The following is a 20043-nucleotide window of genomic DNA, read 5'->3' as shown; positions in this document are numbered from 1 at the left end:
GAGACAGAGTCTTGCTGTGTCATCCAGGCTGTAATGCAGTGACTCAGTCTTGGCTCACTGCAACCTCTGCCTCCCGGATTCAAGTGATTCTCCTGCCTCAGCCTCCTGAGTAGCTGGGACTATAGGCGCACGCCACCATACCTGGCTAATTTTTGTATTTTTTAAATAGAATCAGGGTTTCACCATGTTGGCCAGGCTGGTCTTGAACTCCTGACTTCAACTGATTCACCCACTCAGTCTCCCAGAGTGCTGGGATTACAGGCAAGAGCCACGATGCCTGAAGTTATTAGACTCTTAAATGGCTGAACCAGGCTCAGTCCCCAATGTGTTTTACTCCAAAGCCTATAGTCAAACCATTTCTCCTCTGACTTTATCAACAGTTACAAAGCAAAACATAAAGCTTACTTTTTGTTCTGTCTTTAACATATTTGACCTTTATAAGATATAACAGTCTTTCATGCACTACTGTCTTCATCCAGCAACCTTCACTTCATATGATGTTATATTCCTTAACTCTTTGTGCTTTGTATAGAATCCCTGCCTATTGAATGGTAGGGGGTAGCACAGCTCCTTTTTGCTCCAGGGAGCTGTAGTGAGAAGCAGACAGTGGGACTTGCATTCTTTTTGGCAGTAATGTGGCTTTCTGTCCACTGTATAAGTAGCTCTGAAAATTCAGATATTCAAGAAAATTATTTCTGGTACCTAAAGATCGTGGGGTTAGAGGGTATTAGGTAGAGACAGATTAAAAGGTGGAGAGAATAGGATTCCCGTGGGGTCTGGGGAAGGAAGGAGCCTCAGATATGTTTAGTAGTGATAGCTTGATAACCCAGAAGGGCCAGCAGCATTCAGAAGCATTCAATGAATTGATAGCAGCCAGTTCAACCAGTACCTGTTGTGATCAGCTGACTGTTTAGGAAAACTTTAAAACAGATTCTGCACCTTTTCTTTGCACTTATAGGAGACACTTTGAGACTCCGAACAATTCTGGAAGCAATACAGAAGCACATTCATTCTTCCTCCCTTATCTTCAAACTGGCCCAAGATGCATTCAAGATTGCTACTCCCACTGACAGTAGTACTGACAGCACTCTGCTCAACGTTGCCCTGGAACTTGGGTTACAGGTATGGAGGAAGATTGAGCCATCCCCAATTTAGACTTCTGACCTAGTGACAATTGGCAGAAGATAAGATCTGCGGAAGACTGGGCATAGACCAAGCCTGGTTCCTTCTTTGTGCCCAGAACACAAGTTCTAGACTAGGGAAAAGGCAAGAATTTCATAAATTGGGCTCCACTTTTAAGGCCAGAAGCAAGATATAGCTTTAGGCTCTGTGGGGTCCCTGTCTTCTCTCTTCCTCCCTATTCCTACAAGTTAAGCAAGGTATGATAATAAGGACTTTCTGCAGATCATCAGAGAAGCCTCCTCTCTGATTGGTGGGAGGGCTGGGAAAGAAATTAAACTTGTACTTTATCGGGGAGAAACCACTGTTTAAAGCACCAGAAAATATTTGTTGCATAAATGAATGGCAAGGGGAAAGAGAGGTCACAACAGTTAGGCATGGCCCACTGACAAGGCCTCTTTTGTGCCCAGGTGATGCGGATGACCTTATCAACCCTTAATTGGAGACGCAGGGAGATGGTACGATGGTTGGTGACCTGTGCTACAGAAGTGGGTGAGTCTCCCACCTCCCTCTACCCCCAGGGAAAAGGAGTTTCTAGGCCCTACTCTTGGGACAGGACAGTGAATCCTTAGAACTCTCATATTCCTATTCCTGATGGCCTAAGAAAGGATGGGGCTGCTGGTAGAAGATGGCCTCTGTTCACCCAGCCCAAGCCCTGTCCTCACTGCTTGAACCATATCCTGTTCATTCCCCCATCCCCCTTGCTGTCATATCCTGATGTCAGCAGCACTTTGATCCTCTCATCAGAGACGTGTCTATGAGAATGAATTTTCAGCTGCTACTCAAGGGCTCCCTTGGGAGGTAGTGGGCCCAGTGGTTTGGTCCCCATCTCTGTCCATGTTTGTGAGAAACCCCAGACAACTTGGAGGCTCAGGACTCTTTTAAAGCCCAAAGCCCCAGCACAAGACTCTACCTTAAGAGGCCCCACTTCAGCTAGAATCCCTGGCAGATCTGTAACCCATGCCTCAGGGCAAGCAAACCCCAGGCTCTACTGCCCCATCCTTGTGAGGGGTTAAGAGCACCTGCAGAAACCTTCAACCCTCTGACCTGGGGAAGGAAGGGATAGGAAGAGACCCCAAACAGGGTCTGGCCATCTGGGATCCTCTCCTTGCCCTGGTTTGCCTCAAATCATCTCAAGGTTGCTGAGGAGGGAGAACTCATCTCTGCAGGCCAAGTTCAAATCCCAATGGTAATCTGGGCAGACCTGAATCAGGACTCAGATGGCCACGGCTGAGCTCAGGCTCTCCCTGACAGGTGTGCGGGCCCTGGTGAGCATCTTGCAGAGCTGGTACACACTCTTCACCCCTACTGAGGCTACTAGTATTGTAGCTGCCACAGCTGTATCCCACACCACTACCCTGCGCCTCAGTCTTGACTATCCACAGCGGGAGGAACTGGCCAGCTGCGCTCGCACACTGGCCCTGCAGTGTGCTATGAAGGATCCACAGAGCTGTGCCCTGTCAGCCCTTACACTCTGTGAGAAAGACCACATTGCCTTTGAGGCAGCCTACCAGATTGCCATTGATGCTGCTGCTGGTGGCATGACCCATTCACAGCTGTTCACCATTGCCCGCTACATGGAGCTCCGTGGTTATCCACTACGTGCCTTCAAGCTGGCCTCATTGGCCATGAGCCATCTTAACCTGGCCTACAACCAGGATACTCACCCAGCCATCAATGATGTGCTCTGGGCTTGTGCTCTCAGCCACTCTCTGGGCAAGAATGAGCTGGCAGCTCTCATCCCCCTGGTGGTGAAGAGTGTGCACTGTGCCACAGTGCTTTCAGACATCCTACGACGCTGCACAGTGACTGCACCTGGCCTGGCCGGCATCCCAGGCCGCCGCAGCTCTGGAAAGCTCATGTCCACTGACAAAGCTCCACTGCGCCAGTTGCTGGATGCCACCATCAATGCCTATATCAACACTACACACTCACGCCTAACACACATCAGCCCTCGCCACTACGGAGAGTTCATTGAGTTTCTAAGCAAGGCTCGGGAGACCTTCCTGCTGCCCCAGGATGGCCACCTGCAGTTTGCCCAGTTCATTGACAACCTCAAACAGATCTACAAAGGCAAGAAAAAGCTGATGCTGCTGGTGCGAGAGCGCTTTGGCTGAGAAAGCAGATAGCTCACTGCCAGGGCAGCCTGGGTTCCCAGGTAGTATCAGGTCAGACCAAGGACACTGAAACATTTGTTCACCCTGAGAGGACTCTGAGCACCTATGGCTGAGGCCAAAGGACCACACGGCTAAGGATGGGGAGAATCCAACTCTAGTCGATATGCCTACCTTGGCAAGCTTCTTGCCACAGCCCACTGTTCATGGATGAGCTGAGCCCTGCAGATCGACCAGAAACCCCACAACATGCCACCTCATGCCCCTATATCCTGCATGTCCTGGGCATTGGCCTTGACTCCCTTGGCAAACACAGAACACTGTTCCGTCTCAGGGATTGCTTAACCAGAGAAACAGACATTTATGGTACTGTAAATACTATAGCATATGTGTTGCCAATTATTGTAAAGTTGTAACTATTTATAATTCTGGTTCTGATTTGATGGGCACTTGAAGTAGCTATGGGTGGGAGGATATGCTTATTTTCTGAGGAGACTCACAACCATTTCTCAGGTTTCCCTTGCAAAGTGTATGCTGGTAGCAGTGGAAGAGTGGGGTTGCCAAGGAGAAAAATGGCCAGTTAGAATCAATCCCAAGTCTAGTCTATGCAGAATCCCCTGCCTACAGACGGCATTTATAGCCCAGTGATGGGTAAGGGACAGAGGCCAGGACTGGACTTAGACATTAAAGCTCCTGCCTCACACAGCCTCTTCAGGAGCCTGCTGAACACCTGTGAAACAAGTGCAGGGAGAAGATGAAGGTCTGGGAAGCCACTGGGTTCATAATATTCATCTACTCTGGTCATCTTTGTGTTAGAGAGTATGTGGTTTCATCTATTATCATGTGTGTGTGTATCTGTATGGCTAAGTACCTGTGTCTGTGCATAGATATATCTGTGCATGCCTGTCTGTATGTGCACATATATGTGTGTGTATCTGTTTCAGTTTATGGCTGTATTCCTGTGTGAATATGTGCGTACCGGACTGTGGGTTTCTGTGTGAGGATATACACATTTTGCACACATGTGAGGATGCACATCTATGTGTAAATGCACTGTTTGTGCATGTTTCGTGTGTGTATATGGGCACACGAGTGCATGTGTATAAATACATTTGTGTCTGTGTGTATGCTTGAACTACACAGTAGTTCAACTCTGAAACTTTTATTGTCCCATGCATCCATGTCCTTATATGTGTAACTGAGTGTTTCTGCATGTAGGGATGTCTGTGTATTCATGCTTAAGGATCTGCCTGAATGTGTCCTTTCTTTTTGCCAGATTTCTCTGCCCCATTCCTCTTAAATCTGTCTCACCAGCTAAACGTTTGTTCCCCATCTCTGTGCCTCCTCTGTTCATTCTCTCACCAAACAAGCTTCTAAGCACCAGTCTCCCTCTGCCATCAGACTGGCTGCTTTAGCTCCATGGTTCTCTTCTCGCCCCATACTTGCTTTCTCCCCCTGCTTTCTACCTCAAGCTTCCTCTGCCTGCTCTTGTCACAGTCTTATTACTCACTGACTTGAGCCTTGTCCTGGGAAGCAGGGCTGGTCTGCACTTAATCTCTCCCTTCCTAATTTCTAGCCCCAGTGGGCAGCCCTGTCTTAGCCCTGGCAGACCTCCACAGTGTATCATGTTCCTGCTACCTTCCTGACCACTATGTTCAGCCTGGAATTGTTATAGGAGGTAGCAATGGCATTCAGAAGAGTCAGTTGGATGCCACTGTCTTGGTGTTAACTGTTTTATGTCTTAGTTCCTGAGTTGGGGGTGGGAGTTGATAGGGAAAGGGTGGTATAGCTAGACTGTGAACTAAGAACTTCATCCACTTTACTTTTTTTTCTTTTTTTTTGACAAACTGTCACCTTTTTTACTCCAAACTGACCAAGAAGTTGTATTTGCCGTTTGTGGCTACTCAAGTCTTACTGTCCAGCCAAGGGCCCCTACGTCTCAGCCCAATGGGTTGGTTAAAAAGAGAGAAGCCACTCTCATTTCTGTATCACAGTTGCCCTTTTTTAGCAAGTGTGTGAATTCACAGTGCTTTTCTATGAATAAATCGTGGATCACATAAAAGATCATTTTTCTAAAAGCAGAAATTGTGTTCTCTCAATAAATGAAACCCATCTCTCCCTTCTGCATTGCCCTGGCTGGGCCAGGGAGCTGGTTCAGCCTGCAGCACACTGGGCTCCTAGTGGTCCAAAGGGATACAGAATGATAAAGAATTTGCTATACCAGACCCTTCTCCAGAGCTTACAGACACCTCAGAGCCTTGTTCTGGGAAGCAGGTCCCACCAGGATGGGCAGAAACACCAAGATCTTGAGAAAATTAAAGGGGTTGCTCAGAAAAGAATATAAAGCAACCTGAGTGCCAGAGGGTCTTTTGGTTTCAGAGGACTTCTTGCCTTGGTGATGATGGACTTGTCTAAAGCTCCAATCCTAAGCAACCTAGCTCTGAGCCTTGATGTCCTCCCTATCTTTTGGTGTGAAAGCTGAGGTTCCCTCAGCTTCTCCCTGCTCACCTAGACTCCATCTTCTTTCCCATCCTTCTCTGAAGTGTTCTAACTCCTTCTGTGCTCCTCTTTGATGTATTCTTCCCTTCTTCCTCAGACATAAAGCCCTATCAATTTGGCCTTTATATGCTGTAAGGACCCCACCCATTTTTCTGCCAAATGTCACAACTTGAACTGCTAGGAAGCTCTACCCTACATCATGTAGTTGTGGGACTTAGGTATCTGAGAGTAAGATGGGAGTGAGGACCCTTAAGTGCTATAGTACATATTCACTGATACCTAACCCCCATGACTTGTGAAGAGGATATAGAGAGAGTTCCCAGGGAAGGAACAGAGGCTAAGAAGCAACTGAGGATATGGGCATAAGTCTTTCACAAACAAAACTACACAATAGTTCAACTCTGAAACTTTTATTGTCCTAGAAACAATCAATCATCTATGTAAGTGGTACTTGAGGGTAAATGTATGCACTCAGTTCTGTCGAAGTAGACGTGAGTGTCTATGCACAGCATCCACAAAGGCGCCCACGTGTTCTGGGTCCATGTCAGGATAAAGCCCATGGCCCAGGTTGGCAATGTAGCGTTGTGGTCCAAAGTCATCCAGCATCTGCTTCACCAGCTGTCCAATCTCCTCCTGGGGGACCAAGACGGCACTGGCTACAAGAGGGCCAGCAAGCCTCTGTCCTTTCTGTACATACTAGTGACAAACACATATGCAGGCATGCTTCTACTCAGTGTGAACTCATTCATTTGATAAAATTTATCAGATGCCTAATATGGGCCAGGCATGAAGCATAAACACAAATGAACAGCAACAAAAAGTCTAGCCTTGCTAGGGCTTATGTTGTACATACAGAGTAGGAGAGGACAGATAGGCATAAAAAAAGTACACACAGAATAATACAACCATATCCGCAGGAGTGCACAGAAACTCAGACACACAGAGAGGCCCTGGCTGTTACCTCAGATGCATACAGGGCACAGGGGTCCAGGTTACCCTGCAATGTCACCATCTTCCCCACACGCTCCCTGGAAGCAAAGCCAGTGCCACGTTCTAGTAACTGCATATATGGCAGCTTCCCACCCTCACCTCAGCCTCAAGGCCTCACCCTTCCATGGCTTACCGGGCTTTCTTTGGGGCCACTGTCCAGTCAAGCCCAACTACCTCATAGCCAGCTTCGGCCAGCTCCTCCAGGGCAAAATGCCCATCCTTAGCAAAGATGATCTGGAAAAAAGCAGATCACAGGCTACAGAGGGCCTTGCTACCACCACTAATCTTTCTTGGCTGTACCTCTACTGCTCTCCAATGGTCACTCCAGTCCATGCAGGACTTAGCCTGAAAGCTCCACAGGCTCACCTTCACTCAACCCATCCCAGTCCTCACCATGGGCACTGGTGCCAGGCCTGCTTCCTGCAACCTGGCCTTCACTTGCTTGGCCACATCACGGATGTAGGGCAGTGCAAACTTGTTGAAGAGATGTGGGCCAAGATGCCCTGCATGGGACTCAAACAGCTGCAATGCCTACAGGTAGGGTATGGTGAAGAGAAAAATGTAACACAAAGAGGAAGCACGTCAGGCCCCACATACAAAATCCACCTCAATTTTCCCCAGATGACTTCAATCCCTGATACTGTTCCAGTAAAATAATAATAGTAATAAGTTATATTTTCTTTACATCCCAGCACTAGCTTTGGTCTCTGAATACTCAGAGCATTAAGCCCCACTGCCAGTGTTAGCATGAGCTTGAATGCTCAGCTAGATCATTGGAGGCCAAGGTTCTTTCATGCGTGGCATTAAGACTGCCCTCTCAGGTTTAGGACACTCTTGCCTCTGGTCCTTACAGACCACATCCCAGCCTATTTGTCTCTTTCTCAGGACTCACCTGGGCACCAGCCACCACTTGTCCTACCAGATATGGGATCAGAGCATCAGTGAGGATGCGAAGCAGCTGGTGACTGGCCTGAGGTCTCTGATAGAGCCAGCGCTTGGCCTGAGCCATGGTGCTTGATCCACCACCCTCAACCATGTATGCCATCAGGGTCCACTACAGAAGGATAGAAAGTTGGTGTCATAAGTGCAGAAGCCAGACTGATACTTCATTCCTTTGTCTACCCCAGACCTGCCAGAGTGATCTCCCCATGCCCCCAGTCCCTGCCCTGTCCCACATTACTGGGGCACCAGCAAAGCCAATCAGCGGCACACGTCCAGCAAGTCGTTGTCGGGTAAGGGTGATGGCTTGGAACACATAGCCTAGCTCAGAGGCTACCACTGCTGGATCCCGTAGGCGCTCTAGGTCCCGCTCTTCTCTTAATGGCTCTGGGAAGCTGGGTCCTTTGCCAGGTACCATGGTCACCTCCATGCCCAGTGCCTGGATGGGGGGAAAACATCTGCGTTCCCAAAATGGAACTCCAGAAGGAAAGATTCTGTTCAGCCCATTCCAGGAGAAGGAAAAGGAGAATAAAACTGCCAAACTCATCTTTTTCAACCTTAGTTTTTCCCTCCATCCAGTTAGGATAAGTGCCTATTTTGAAACTTCACTGGACTGATAGGATTTTCAAGGGGTCCTTGGATTATATTTCAGGTTCAGGTTTGAGTGGGTACCTGGGGTACAACAAGGATGTCGGAGAAAATGATGGCAGCATCCAGAGGGAAGCGACGCAGTGGCTGTAGGAAATAGGAGACAGGTTGCTAGGTGGCAAGCTGAAGGCATAAATCTTTCCCTCTTTTGTGGACCCCTCACCTGCAGAGTCAGTTCACAGCAGGCCTCAGGAGAACGACAAGTGCTGAAAAAGTCCTGGGCTGCCCGGGTTTCCCTAAACTCTGGAGACAGAGGGAAGATGGGGCTCAGCCTTGAGGCCTTCCAGAGTACTCCCCTGCCCCTCAAAAACTTTTCACCCTCCTAAGTTTTATCTAGGTTTTCAGGCCCTGACTCTCACCTGGTAAGTAACGGCCTGCCTGGCGCATGCACCAAACGGGAGTGTAGTCAGTTTCCTCTCCCCAGGCTGCTCGCAGGAATGTGTCATTCTTCAGCTCCGGAAAACCCTTAAGTCTGGCGATCAGGTCGGGGTGGGGGTAGGTGTCAGTATGCTAGGCTGAAGGCTGGGGAAAGCGCGGGTTCATAAGGCCGATTCAGTCCAGGACCGCTATCTACCTCCTCCAGGCCGCCTGTTCCACCTCCTCTCTGCCTATCAGGTGGTGCACAAACTCTAGAAGGGCCCGCGCTGGGGCCTCTTCTCTCAACTTAGTCCTTACTCTCCCAAGCTCGAAGCAACTAGAGGGACTAGGGGTAGGGAATGAAGGCCCAGTAAGGATAGTCTGGGGGTCTTCGGACTAGAGTCTCAGAAACAGGGTTATCAGTGGGCTGGTTCATGGGCTGACAGATTTTCCAGGGTGGGAGATAGTCAAAGAGAAATCAAAGTTGATAGTCCCAGAATAGAGATCCTGGTTGGAAATCCTGAGGCATTCCTTGAATTAAGGTCCCTGGGATGAAGGTCTCAAAAATCCATGGTTTTAGGATTCAAGATCCCAGCTAACGGAGTTCAGGTTGAGAGAGCTCCAGGGTGGGGAAAGGGGCGTGCGGGGATAGAGTCCTGAGTTGGAAGGCTCAAATTAGAAGCCCAGCTAGCCACCCCGCGTGCTCTGGAGAACTCACCCCAACCCGTCCGCTTCCATGGTTAGCTGTAACTGCGAGCTCAATCCTCAATTTAACCTGAATCTGAGCCTGCCCCCGTCGTCTAGGCTCCGCCCCTTTCTGGAGGGCGCCAAGGGTGTCGCCATGTTGAAGATCACATGATCAGACTCCAGCGACAGCTCCTGGGCTGCCCTGGCTGCCGCCCGTAGGACCCCTACCTTTTTTCACCGTAAAGTCTGTTGTAGCGACGCAACAACAAACGCCCAAAAGAAAGAACTCCGCTGTAACTACATCTTACAGTGATATGAGGTATTTGTCCTCATCTGATGGTCTGAGTATGCCGGAGGCTTGGCGCAAGTCCCACTCATGATTCTAACAGTCTTATCCAACCAGGCATACTGAGAATGATGAAACCAGGCTGTACAGGAAACTGAAATCATCATGTACTTATATTACCCATTAAGAGCCTGGACCTGTAGTGGGTGCAGAGGTTAGCTTTCTGCTCAAGACAGCTTCGGCCTTTAAGGAACTACAAGACTGTGGGGAAACAGAAATCAGCAATCACATTAAAATGAATAATGATCACCAGTGGTCTTGGGATTAGGCAGGGTCAACCCAAATGACTCAAGACTCCTGTCAGTAACAGGAAAAAGGGCCATTCTCTCAAACATTTTAGTCACACCATCCATAGGATAGGGAGTCTCGCAGATTTTAAAACGACTCGTTGGAGGTGGGAGGAAAAACAGCAGGCCGAAGGACCAGAAAAATGACTGTTGCAAAGATCCGGGTTAGACAGAATGGTGACTTGAATAAGGGTAGTAGCAGTAGAGATTAAATGGTAGCAGCAAGGAAATGGAGAGAGGGAGATCAATCAGGTAGAAATCACCGATCTTGGGTTTAGTCGGCTGGGCTAGGGTGGCACAGAGGCAGGTAATATGGTTGAGTGTAGGAGTGCACAGGGCAATACCGTGAGAGCCGGGGCGCGCTTAGTCCAGAACATACGGTGAAGGCTGGCCTAAGGCGGGGCAGGGCGTGGTGGGAAGCTCAGTCCGCGGTCGCGCCAGCTGTTCGCCAGGCAGGGTCGGCCGTAGGCGCTGCCCTCCGCCGCTTCGCCATGGCAGGTCCTGGCCCGGGCGCGGCGCTGGAGTCACCGCGGCAGCTGCTGGGCCGAGTGCGCTTCTTGGCGGAGGCAGCGCGGAGCCTCCGCGCCGGGCGGCCGCTGCCGGCAGCGCTGGCTTTCGTGCCGCGAGAGGTGCTCTACAAGCTTTACAAGGACCCGGCGGGACCGTCGCGCGTGCTCCTGCCGGTGTGGGAGGCAGAGGGCTCGGGGCTGCGTGTGGGTGCCGCAGGCCCAGCCCCCGCTACCGGTTCCGGGCCCCTCCGCGCTGCTCGCGACAGCATCGAGCTCCGGCGGGGCGCCTGCGTGCGCACCACGGGCGAAGAGCTGTGCAATGGTCACGGGCTCTGGGTGAAGCTGACCAAGGTGCGTTCTGCCCTGCCGGGGACCCTGTAAAAGACCCCCGGGACCAGAGAAACCCCCGGCTGTTTCCCTTTCCTCCCCTGTATTGAGTTGGGATTGCGTTCGGTGCCCTTTGCCCTGGGCTGGGCAGGGCGGGTGGCTGGGCAGTTCCCTGAGGGTTGTCCCCATCCGGCGCATCCTGGCAGGAGCAGCTGGCAGAGCACCTGGGTGACTGCGAGCTGCAGGAAGGCTGGCTGCTGGTGTGCCGCCCGGCGGAGGGCGGAGCCCGCCTGGTACCCATTGACACTCCCGACCACCTCCAGCGGCAGCAGCAGCTCTTTGGCGTGGATTATCGGCCAGTGCTCAGGTCCTGCACATGCTGTCACATGGCGGGGCCAGGAGGGCTTGGGAATACTTCAGCCACAGCCTGGGGTGGGTGGGATACTGGAGCCGAGGCAGCCTTAAGAACAGGAAGGGGCGGGACGTGAAGGGGGCTCCGGTGGGGTGTCTGGAGGCGGGAAGATAGTGCCCTGGAGAAGGCCTGGCGCTAATGTCCTGCTGTCCGCTGATGCCTCCCCATCCCACTCCCTACTCTGTGCTCACAGGTGGGAACAGGTGGTGGACCTGACATACTCACATCGCCTGGGATCGAGACCTCAGCCTGCAGAGGCATACGCAGAAGCTGTACAAAGGCTACTGTGAGTGAGATGGAATGGGGTGGGGAGGAAGGAGCTCTGCGTCTGGGCCCAGTCTAATAGGGGCTTGGGGTTGCTTAGCTATGTACCCCCGACATGGACCTACGAGTGCGACGAGGACCTGATCCACTTCTTGTATGACCACCTGGGCAAAGAGGATGAGAACCTTGGTAGCGTGAAGCAGTATGTGGAGAGCATAGACGTTTCCTCCTACACGGTGGGTGCTGGGGCTCCTCCCACCCCAGGCAAGATATAGTCACACCCCTCAAGGCTAGATCCAGAAAGAACTCCCACTTCCAGGCCAGGACCAAAACAGAGTGCCCACGGGCCACACTCAGTTCAGCTCCCCATCTTGGAAGTCTATAGGAACCCCTACACACCCACCGGCCCCCCATCCCATACCAGTTGCCCTTTAGCCCAGCTTCACTATGCTTTCTCTGATGCTCCTGGGCCAGAGCATAAGCCTAGCGCAGGGAGGGAGGGTAACTGCTGACTCCACCTCTCTGCCCCTGCCCAGGAGGAGTTCAACGTGTCATGCCTGACAGACAGTAATGCTGATACCTACTGGGAGAGTGATGGGTCCCAGTGTCAGCACTGGGTACGGCTTACCATGAAGAAGGGCACCATTGTCAAGTGAGTAGGCTCTGGGCAGGACAGGGTGGGTGAGCCATGTGACTGCGGGTTCACAAAGACCCATGTTCACACTCTGACCCTTCAGGAAGCTGCTACTCACGGTTGATACCACAGATGACAACTTTATGCCTAAGCGGGTGGTGGTCTATGGGGGCGAAGGAGACAACCTAAAGAAGCTGAGTGACGTGAGCATTGACGAGTGAGCAGGCTGGCCTGGGGAGGGAAGTAGGGCGTGTTCCAAGCCTGGCCCAGCTTGGAAGCCTAAGTTTGAGTGAGACTCCAGCAATCTCTGAAGGCTTGAAACAGGGAGTATCTGCAGTGCCTCACACTCATCTCCTCAGGACCCTGATCGGGGATGTCTGTGTCCTGGAAGACATGACTGTCCACCTCCCAATCATCGAGATTCGCATCGTGGAGTGCCGAGGTGAAGCTTAAGGCAATAAGGAGGGAAAGAGAGCCCAGTGTGGAGATGGGGCAAACAGACAGTGAGTGTGGAAAGAAGAGGATGGGCTTGGAGCTGGGGTGAAGGTGATGCTGAACTAACTCCAGCATTTGAAGCTTTGGGGCCTGAACCAGGTGGGATGTGCCAGGTATAGGCCCACCTTAAAGCCATACAGGTGGTTGGGCTCACCTGGAAGAGGAACTGAGTTGGAACCCTTAGGCATCCCACCATTATAGTGGTAGACAGAGGAATCAGCAGGAATAGATAAATTAGAATTGGATGATAGAAGGTGATCTTGAAGGTCCTGGGTTACTAAGAGCTAAGAGTGACAAAAGGCTGAGCATCCAAGGAGCCATTCCCAGGCCTGAGGGTCAAGGAGGCAGCAGGTACCATAAATGACCTCACTCTAACTCCTTCTCCCAGATGATGGGATCGATGTTCGTCTCCGAGGGGTGAAGATCAAGTCATCTAGACAACGGGAACTAGGGTTGAATGCAGACCTGTTCCAGCCGACTAGTCTGGTGCGATATCCACGCCTGGAAGGCACTGACCCTGAAGTACTGTACCGCAGAGCTGTCCTCCTGCAGAGGTGGCTGTGGTCCCGGACCTGTGGGCCCTTCCCCTCCCCCAACATTGAGCCTTGTTTGTGTGCATGGATGAAGTCCCCAAGGTCTCATAGTGTAGGCTGTTCAAGGGTCAGAGTAGCCCCCAGGTCCTGCCTTCTCCTGTCCCTGTGTGTTGGGGAGTTGGGGATCTTACACGTATGCCAAACTTTAGCTGCAGTCAATCTTTACCTACCCATGCCAGATTCATCAAGATCCTCGATAGTGTCCTGCACCACCTGGTACCTGCCTGGGACCACACACTGGGCACCTTCAGTGAGATTAAGGTGAGCTGACCCACCCAGTGATGGTCTTGGCAGTGCGTTCACCCTTCCTGCTCATGTAGTTGTTTATTCTTTAGCAGAGTTCCTAAAACCTTCTTTAGGACAAGACCTTTGCTAGGTCTGGGAACATAGGAAGACAGTCAGAACAAATGGTCCAAATTTAGTATTTGGGATGCTGTTCCCCATATGAGTGTGTGGAATACCCAAGGGCTATTGACAGCTCAGGCGGGGCAGGTTGCATGAGAGGTACATACGGGGAGTTACCAGCAACTCAAGATGACCTGAGAAAAGTGTGCAGGAAGGTATGAGTGTGACAGAGGGATGAGGGTGGGAGGATGTGGGCAGGAGGCAGGTCCTGGTTGCAGACGGTCCTGTGAGCTGGACTGTGAAGCAAGGACTTTGTCCCAGGGTAATAGAGCTATTGGAAAGGTGGTAAGCAAGGTAATGACAATATTAGATTTTGTTTTGTTTTGTTTTGTTTTAAAAAGCTCCCCTCTGGTGGCTGAACTAAGGAAGGGACTGGAGACAAGGACAGGGATGGACTAGACTTAGACTGAAATGATGGAATTGAATACAGGCAGAGAGGAAAGTTCCAGGGCCTGGACAGAGGCTGACTGCCACTCATCCTGCTCTGGCCACCTCTCCTCACTAGCAAGTGAAGCAGTTCTTACTGCTGTCCCGCCAGCGGCCCGGCCTGGTGGCTCAGTGCCTGCGTGACTCAGAGAGCAGCAAGCCCAGCTTCATGCCACGCCTATACATCAACCGCCGCCTTGCCATGGAACACCGTGCCTGCCCCTCTCGAGACCCTGCCTGCAAGAATGCGGTCTTCACCCAGGTCTGGACCACCTAGGGTCAGACTGAGATAGGACCAGTCAAGGGCCAAGGGGGCTAGGCCAAGAGGGACCTGAACAAGGTCTTTGGGCAAATATGGGGCCAGGTCTTGACATACTTTCCTATGACTCCCTTTTCCTCCTTGCCCCCAGGTATATGAAGGCCTCAAGCCCTCTGACAAATATGAAAAGCCCCTGGATTACAGGTATGGCATGAGAGTGAAGGGCTTACTCTGGACACCTGTGTGCACACACACAACCACACACTGCTCCAGGCACCCCTTGCCATGACTGCTTTTCCCAGTGGTCTCTGGGCTGATGAATTGCCCTGTACCCTGGCCCCGCATGATGACAAATCTGCACACGTTTTTTGCAGGTGGCCCATGCGTTATGATCAGTGGTGGGAGTGTAAATTCATTGCAGAAGGCATCATTGACCAAGGTGAGGCCCTGAGGGAGGATGATAAGGGTCCTGCATGCTGCCCTATTAAAGTGATAGAGGATTTTCACCAGCTAATAATAATAGGGAGCCTATTCATTACCCCATTATGGGAGTTGGGCCCTTGAGTACCCAGCTGAGGGCATCTGTCATTTCAGGGGGTGGTTTCCGGGATAGCCTGGCAGATATGTCAGAAGAGCTGTGCCCTAGCTCAGCGGATACCCCTGTGCCTCTGCCCTTCTTTGTGCGCACAGCCAACCAGGTAATCTCCCTTTTCATCACTGCAAACCTCACAGGTGCCAGATTGAGCTAGAAAGGGGGCAGAGGAGGGACTGAGCTGCTCAGGGCAACCTCTGGGCAGACAGGGAGAGGAGGAGCCACTGTACATTTGGAGGGATCATTTAGGATCCCCAGTGGAAAATGTTTAGGGAAGTCTTTGGGGTAGGAGAATAGGGTGTATTTCATGTCACACTGACAGCTCTGTCTCTGGGGCAGGGCAATGGCACTGGTGAGGCCCGGGACATGTATGTGCCCAACCCCTCCTGCCGAGACTTTGCCAAGTATGAATGGATTGGACAGCTGATGGGGGCTGCCCTTCGGGGTAAGGAGTTCCTGGTGAGTAGCCTTATCCATACCCCCATCTAACCAGCTCTGGCCCCTGAAAGGAGGGGCCAGCCAAACCTGGGCAGCTCAGGGTAAGAAGACCGTGGGGAGTGTTTGTCACACAGGTCCTGGCCCTGCCTGGTTTTGTGTGGAAGCAACTTTCTGGTGAGGAGGTGAGCTGGAACAAGGACTTCCCAGCTGTGGACTCTGTGCTGGTGAGTAGGACCTGGAACCGGTGTTTCCTCTGCCGAGTCCCTAAAGGTTGGTCCTCCCTAAGGCAGTTCTGTACCTTGTTCTTCCACCACACACAAGATCCCTCTCCAATCCTGTCTACTTCCATGGCTTCAACTACTGTTTCTATACTCATGACCCCTAAAATCCTGACTTCTAGCCCCAGCCTCTCCTAAGCTTGGGGTCATATATGTATCTACATCCTGGATATTTGCCCCAAGATGGTGTTTCAGGCTCACTGTATTCTTTATCTTCTCCCAAGACTATTCTCCTCTAGGGCTTCTGCCTCAGAAGGGTGCCATGTCCCACTCCTCCCCATGCCAAAGCCCACAGGACCACCCTTCACCCCTCCTTCTCCCTTGTCCCCACATTGTTTTGTTGTTGTTGTTGTTGTTGTTGTTTTTGGGACAGAGTTTCACTCTGTCACCCAGGCTGGAGTGCAGTGGTGTGATCTTGGCTCACTGCAACCTCCACCTCCCAGGTTCAAGCAATTCTCCTACCTCAGCCTCCTGAGTAGCTGGAATTACAGGTGCATGCCACCATGCCCAGCTAATTTTTGTATATTTAGTAGAGACAGGGTTTCACCATGTTGGTCAGGCTGGTCTCAAACTCCTGACCTTGCAATCCTCTCACCTTGGCCTCCCAAAGTCTTAAGTCTCCCTCTGTAATCTGTCTACTTCCCTCAAATCACTACTATTTCCCTGCCTGATTGAGCCACCTTTTCTCCTGAGCTAACTGCTTACTAAAAAACTGGTGTCCCTGTCTCCATTCTTACCCATTTGGCCTCCATGCAGCCAGAGTAATTCATTTCACTCTCCTTATTTAAACTCTTAAATGGCCCGACCCTAGGCTTAGGATAGAATGCAGAATCTGTAAAGGCCTTACGTGAACCTGTATCTATGGCCACTTGGTTTACATTCAGGCCCTAGCCAAACAGATTCCTTAGGCCTTTTGCTCTTTCCAGCCTTCTCTAAGATGTTTTCTCTCCTAACCTTGCTTATGGCCCAGCCATCATTTGGGTCTCAGCTGAGATGCCATTTCCCACAGGATGCCTCCTCTGGCCTCCAAGGCTGGTTAGGTGTTGTCTTGATGCTTTAACAGCTCCTTCCATACTGACACCCTCATTCCCTGCTGCCTGCAGGGGCACTACCTTGCCTGGCTCTCTCTGCTTCCCTGTGAGCATCTTGAGGAAAAACAGGGACCATCTCCACAATGAAAAGGTTGTCTCCCTGCCTCTCTCCAACCCCCAGGTGAAGCTCCTGGAAGTGATGGAAGGAATGGACAAGGAGACGTTTGAGTTCAAGTTTGGGAAGGAGCTAACATTCACCACTGTACTGAGTGACCAACAGGTGGTGGAGCTGATCCCTGGGGGCGCAAGCATCGTCGTGGGATATGAGGACCGTTCTCGTTTCATCCAACTGGTCCAGAAAGCACGGCTAGAGGAGAGCAAGGAGCAGGTAGTACCCAGAGGCCAGTAGAACAGAGAGCTTTGGCCCCAGCCCCTGGGTGCTAGAGCGCAGCGTGTAGGCCACTAGTAATCCAAGAAATCTGGCCCCTACCACTCCTCAGTGCCACCTTCCTGCTGCTGAGTGTACAGAGATGCCCCCCAGTGTAAGACAGGAGTTGTGCCTTCTTCCCCAGCCAAGACTTTTACCCACTCCCCAGGTGGCAGCTATGCAGGCAGGTCTGCTGAAGGTGGTGCCACAGGCTGTGCTGGACTTGCTGACCTGGCAAGAGTTGGAGAAGAAAGTGTGTGGGGATCCAGAGGTCACTGTGGATGCTCTGCGCAAGCTCAGTGAGTTCCCCAAGGCAAGGCAGGGCAGGGCAGCACAGCACAGGGGTTGGGGCTCAAGGACTGGGCAAGATGAAACCCGAGAATGAATACTGTCCTTATCTCCACTAGCCCGTTTCGAGGACTTTGAGCCATCTGACACGCGGGTGCAGTATTTCTGGGAGGCGCTGAACAACTTCACCAATGGTCAGTGGAGGAGGGCAGGGTGACATCTGGGTTTGGACTCTACTGCTGGGACATAGAGGCAGGGTAGAAGTTGTAGACCTTCCCTCACCATCCACACTGATGGTGGACACTGATTTCCTTTTCCCTCCAGAGGACCGGAGCCGCTTCCTGCGCTTTGTTACAGGCCGCAGCCGCCTGCCAGCACGGATTTACATCTACCCCGACAAGCTGGGGTGAGTGCTGGAGGGAGGCCTGAAGGTGCCGTGGCCACCTTCTGTCCTCCCTCCCCGCATACAACACGTGTGCCCCAACACATCTTCCTGACATATGGTCCTTCAATGCCGCCAGCTACGAGACCACAGATGCGCTGCCTGAGTCTTCCACCTGCTCCAGCACCCTGTTCCTGCCACATTATGCCAGGTGGGTTTTTTCTTAGGCTCAAGTTGGGGCCCAGGGGATTCTCATCACCCCTGGTAGTGATGGAGGGGTCTGACCAAGTCCCCATTGCTGCAGTGCGAAGGTATGCGAGGAGAAGCTGCGCTATGCAGCCTACAACTGTGTGGCCATCGACACTGACATGAGCCCTTGGGAGGAGTGAGGTGTGCCACAGGTTGCGGGCCCGGCAGGACTACACAGGTCTTCACCAAGGCGAAGACACCTTCCCTGCCGCAGTTTGAGTCTGTGCTCATGATATGAGCTGACATGCTTGGCAAAATTCCATGTGCCCTGCTCCTGTGTGCAGTTGGAATGGGGGCAGCTGGTGTGGTCAGGTGAACACTAGTGGCCCAGCCCCGCAGACCCACAAGCCCTACCCGTGCTGGGGCGTGCTTCCTGAGATATTTCACCTCTTGAGAGGGAATATTCCATAAGCCCAGCACAAGCTGCCAGGCCTGAGCTACTTGAAGGGGGCCATCTAGGTCCCCAACCCATGGACTTTGCCTCCATTTTCAGCTCCCTTTTTTCTCCTATTTTTTCTCTGGCTTTCTTCAGCCATGACTCAAAACTAAAAACACTGGAGGCTGGTGGAGGCCCCTCTCCAAGCAGGGAGCCTGGGATGGGCAGGGAGCGATGGCCAAACTCCTTGGTCACCTGCTCCAAGAAGGAAGCAGTAGCTGAGCACCTGCCCTCATATACTGCTCTTTTCCTCCTCTCCCTCCATACTGGAGATGTGGTGAGCTCTGTTCTTCCAACCTAGTCTCAACAAAGTGCCACCACCTTCCCTGGCTTAGAACCCACATCCACTCAATGTGAACTCTTTACTACCACACAACCTCCCCATATTCATCACTTCTGTATCACTTCAGCCTGACTCCATCTGCTCTTTCACCCCCAAGATTTTGCACAGGTTGAGGCCAGTTATGTCCTTTTGAAATCTGTAATAGCTCCCCTTTCCCCAACTCTAAAGCCTAGACCTCAAACCTGCTCCTAGAGCTATGCACGCCCCTACCCCAGTTGACCATCCTCCCTTCAGGGCCTCCATGACATTCCATGAAAAGAAGTTCTTGCATACTGGAAAGTTGAATAAATAGATGAATTCATTCCTTCAGAATGTGTTTATTGGGCCCTGGGCTTAGGCACAGGGATCAGAATGAGAAATCGACTTTAATGCCCTGCTAGGAGCCAAGAAGATGAATGTTAAGTGTGAGTAGTAGGGCTTCTCAGTGACAAATGCTGCACAGTTACACATCTGGAGCTGAGCAGGGACATAAGGGACCCACTGCCCAGAAAAGAGAAAACAAACAGAAGCTGGCCTGACATTTTCTGGCATGGATATGGTGATTTGGAGGATAGAAGTCCACTTCTGGAACCAACTGGGCAGAAGAATTTGACATCACAGAAGACAGAGACTTGGGAGGGCTGACAAACCAGCCAAGTCAGGGTTGTTGACAGAAGTCAAGTCCGTAGCATCTTTATTACGTTGCTCCCAGCCCCCCAGCTAAGGTGCAGTATTTTTGGTTTTTGTTTAGGTCTCTGTTGCCTAGGCTGGCATGCAGTGGTGCAATCACAGCTCACTCCAGCCTGGGCCTCCTCGGCTCAAGTGGTCCTCCCACCTCAGCTTCCTGAGTAGCTGGGACCACAAGTATGCCACCACTTCCAGCTAATTTTTTGCAGAGATGGGGTTTTCCCTATGTTAAGCAGGTTGTTCTCGAACTCCTGGCCTGAGGCATTCTCCCGCCTCAGCCTCCCAAAGTACTAGGATTATAGCCCTGAGTAGTCTTCAGGAACACGTACCTGGGGCCAGGCATGGTGGCTCACACCTGGAATCCCAGCACTTTGGGAGGCTGAGGCAGGCGGATCACTTGAGCCCAGGAGTTTGAGACCGGCCTAGCCAACATGGTGAAACCCTGTCTCTACTAAAAATACAAAAATTAGCCAGGTTTGGTGGTGTGTGCCTGTGGTGCCAGCTACTTGGGTGACTGAGGCAGGAGGATCACTTGAGCCTGGG

General features: G+C 51.7%; 3 protein-coding genes across 6 annotated transcripts in view; 2 read left to right on the top strand and 1 right to left on the bottom strand.

Annotated features, from left to right (window-relative positions):
• ZSWIM5 (zinc finger SWIM-type containing 5) overlaps positions 1 to 5374 on the top strand; it is a 184365-nt gene extending 178991 nt beyond the window's left edge. The window contains exons 12-14 of the mRNA XM_017540806.2: positions 959 to 1122; positions 1590 to 1671; positions 2434 to 5374. Of these exons, the coding sequence (XP_017396295.1) occupies positions 959 to 1122; positions 1590 to 1671; positions 2434 to 3296 (1109 nt within the window). The 3' untranslated portion in view covers positions 3297 to 5374. The remainder of the gene's footprint in view (positions 1 to 958; positions 1123 to 1589; positions 1672 to 2433) is intronic.
• An 812-nt stretch (positions 5375 to 6186) lies between these two features.
• Positions 6187 to 9591, bottom strand: UROD (uroporphyrinogen decarboxylase). 4 transcript variants are annotated; one of them, XM_017540809.2, is made up of 10 exons: positions 9445 to 9591; positions 8729 to 8841; positions 8533 to 8612; positions 8394 to 8456; positions 7963 to 8160; positions 7675 to 7836; positions 7176 to 7313; positions 6916 to 7016; positions 6754 to 6820; positions 6187 to 6425 (listed from the first exon to the last, which is right to left on the bottom strand). In XM_017540809.2, exons 1-10 carry the CDS (start codon positions 9462 to 9464, stop codon positions 6264 to 6266), a joined length of 1104 nt encoding a protein of 367 aa, XP_017396298.1. In that variant the 5' UTR covers positions 9465 to 9591; the 3' UTR covers positions 6187 to 6263. The 4 variants fall into 4 exon arrangements, with proteins under 4 accessions (XP_017396298.1, XP_037598790.1, XP_017396299.1 ...); XM_037742862.1 differs by lacking the exon at positions 8533 to 8612 and having other exon boundaries at positions 8729 to 8884; XM_017540810.2 differs by lacking the exon at positions 8394 to 8456.
• Positions 9592 to 10115: 524 nt separating this feature from the next.
• On the top strand, positions 10116 to 19138 carry HECTD3 (HECT domain E3 ubiquitin protein ligase 3). The gene is made up of 21 exons (XM_017540807.2): positions 10116 to 10906; positions 11089 to 11249; positions 11488 to 11580; positions 11659 to 11794; positions 12095 to 12210; positions 12296 to 12409; positions 12552 to 12634; positions 13076 to 13241; positions 13460 to 13541; positions 14191 to 14373; positions 14522 to 14574; positions 14745 to 14809; positions 14965 to 15068; positions 15302 to 15421; positions 15535 to 15624; positions 16891 to 17097; positions 17306 to 17435; positions 17544 to 17618; positions 17749 to 17830; positions 17946 to 18017; positions 18111 to 19138. Exons 1-21 carry the CDS (start codon positions 10538 to 10540, stop codon positions 18193 to 18195), a joined length of 2586 nt encoding a protein of 861 aa, XP_017396296.1. The 5' UTR covers positions 10116 to 10537; the 3' UTR covers positions 18196 to 19138.
• The last annotated feature ends 905 nt before the right edge of the window (positions 19139 to 20043 follow it).

Source organism: Cebus imitator, unplaced genomic scaffold, assembly GCF_001604975.1.
Source record: "Cebus imitator isolate Cc_AM_T3 unplaced genomic scaffold, Cebus_imitator-1.0 Scaffold129, whole genome shotgun sequence".
NCBI lineage: Eukaryota > Metazoa > Chordata > Mammalia > Primates > Cebidae > Cebus > Cebus imitator.
The sequence above is the reverse complement of the archived record's forward strand: the minus strand, read 5'-3'. Positions and strand labels throughout refer to the sequence as shown.

Bases quoted from the DNA above. Each gene is read 5' to 3' on its own strand.
- UROD (XM_017540809.2), bottom strand. From the start codon at position 9,464: ATGGAAGCGGACGGGTTGGG. The intron at 7,314-7,674 runs GTGAGTCCTGAG...CCCTACCTGTAG, and splicing joins AAGTGGTGGCTGGTGCCCAG to GCATTGCAGCTGTTTGAGTC. The intron at 7,017-7,175 runs GTGAGGACTGGG...GCTTTTTTCCAG, and splicing joins GCCTGGCACCAGTGCCCATG to ATCATCTTTGCTAAGGATGG.
- HECTD3 (XM_017540807.2), top strand. From the start codon at position 10,538: ATGGCAGGTCCTGGCCCGGGCGCGGCGCTGGAGTCACCGCGGCAGCTG. The intron at 12,211-12,295 runs GTGAGTAGGCTC...CTGACCCTTCAG, and splicing joins AAGAAGGGCACCATTGTCAA to GAAGCTGCTACTCACGGTTG. The intron at 17,098-17,305 runs GTAGTACCCAGA...CCCACTCCCCAG, and splicing joins TAGAGGAGAGCAAGGAGCAG to GTGGCAGCTATGCAGGCAGG.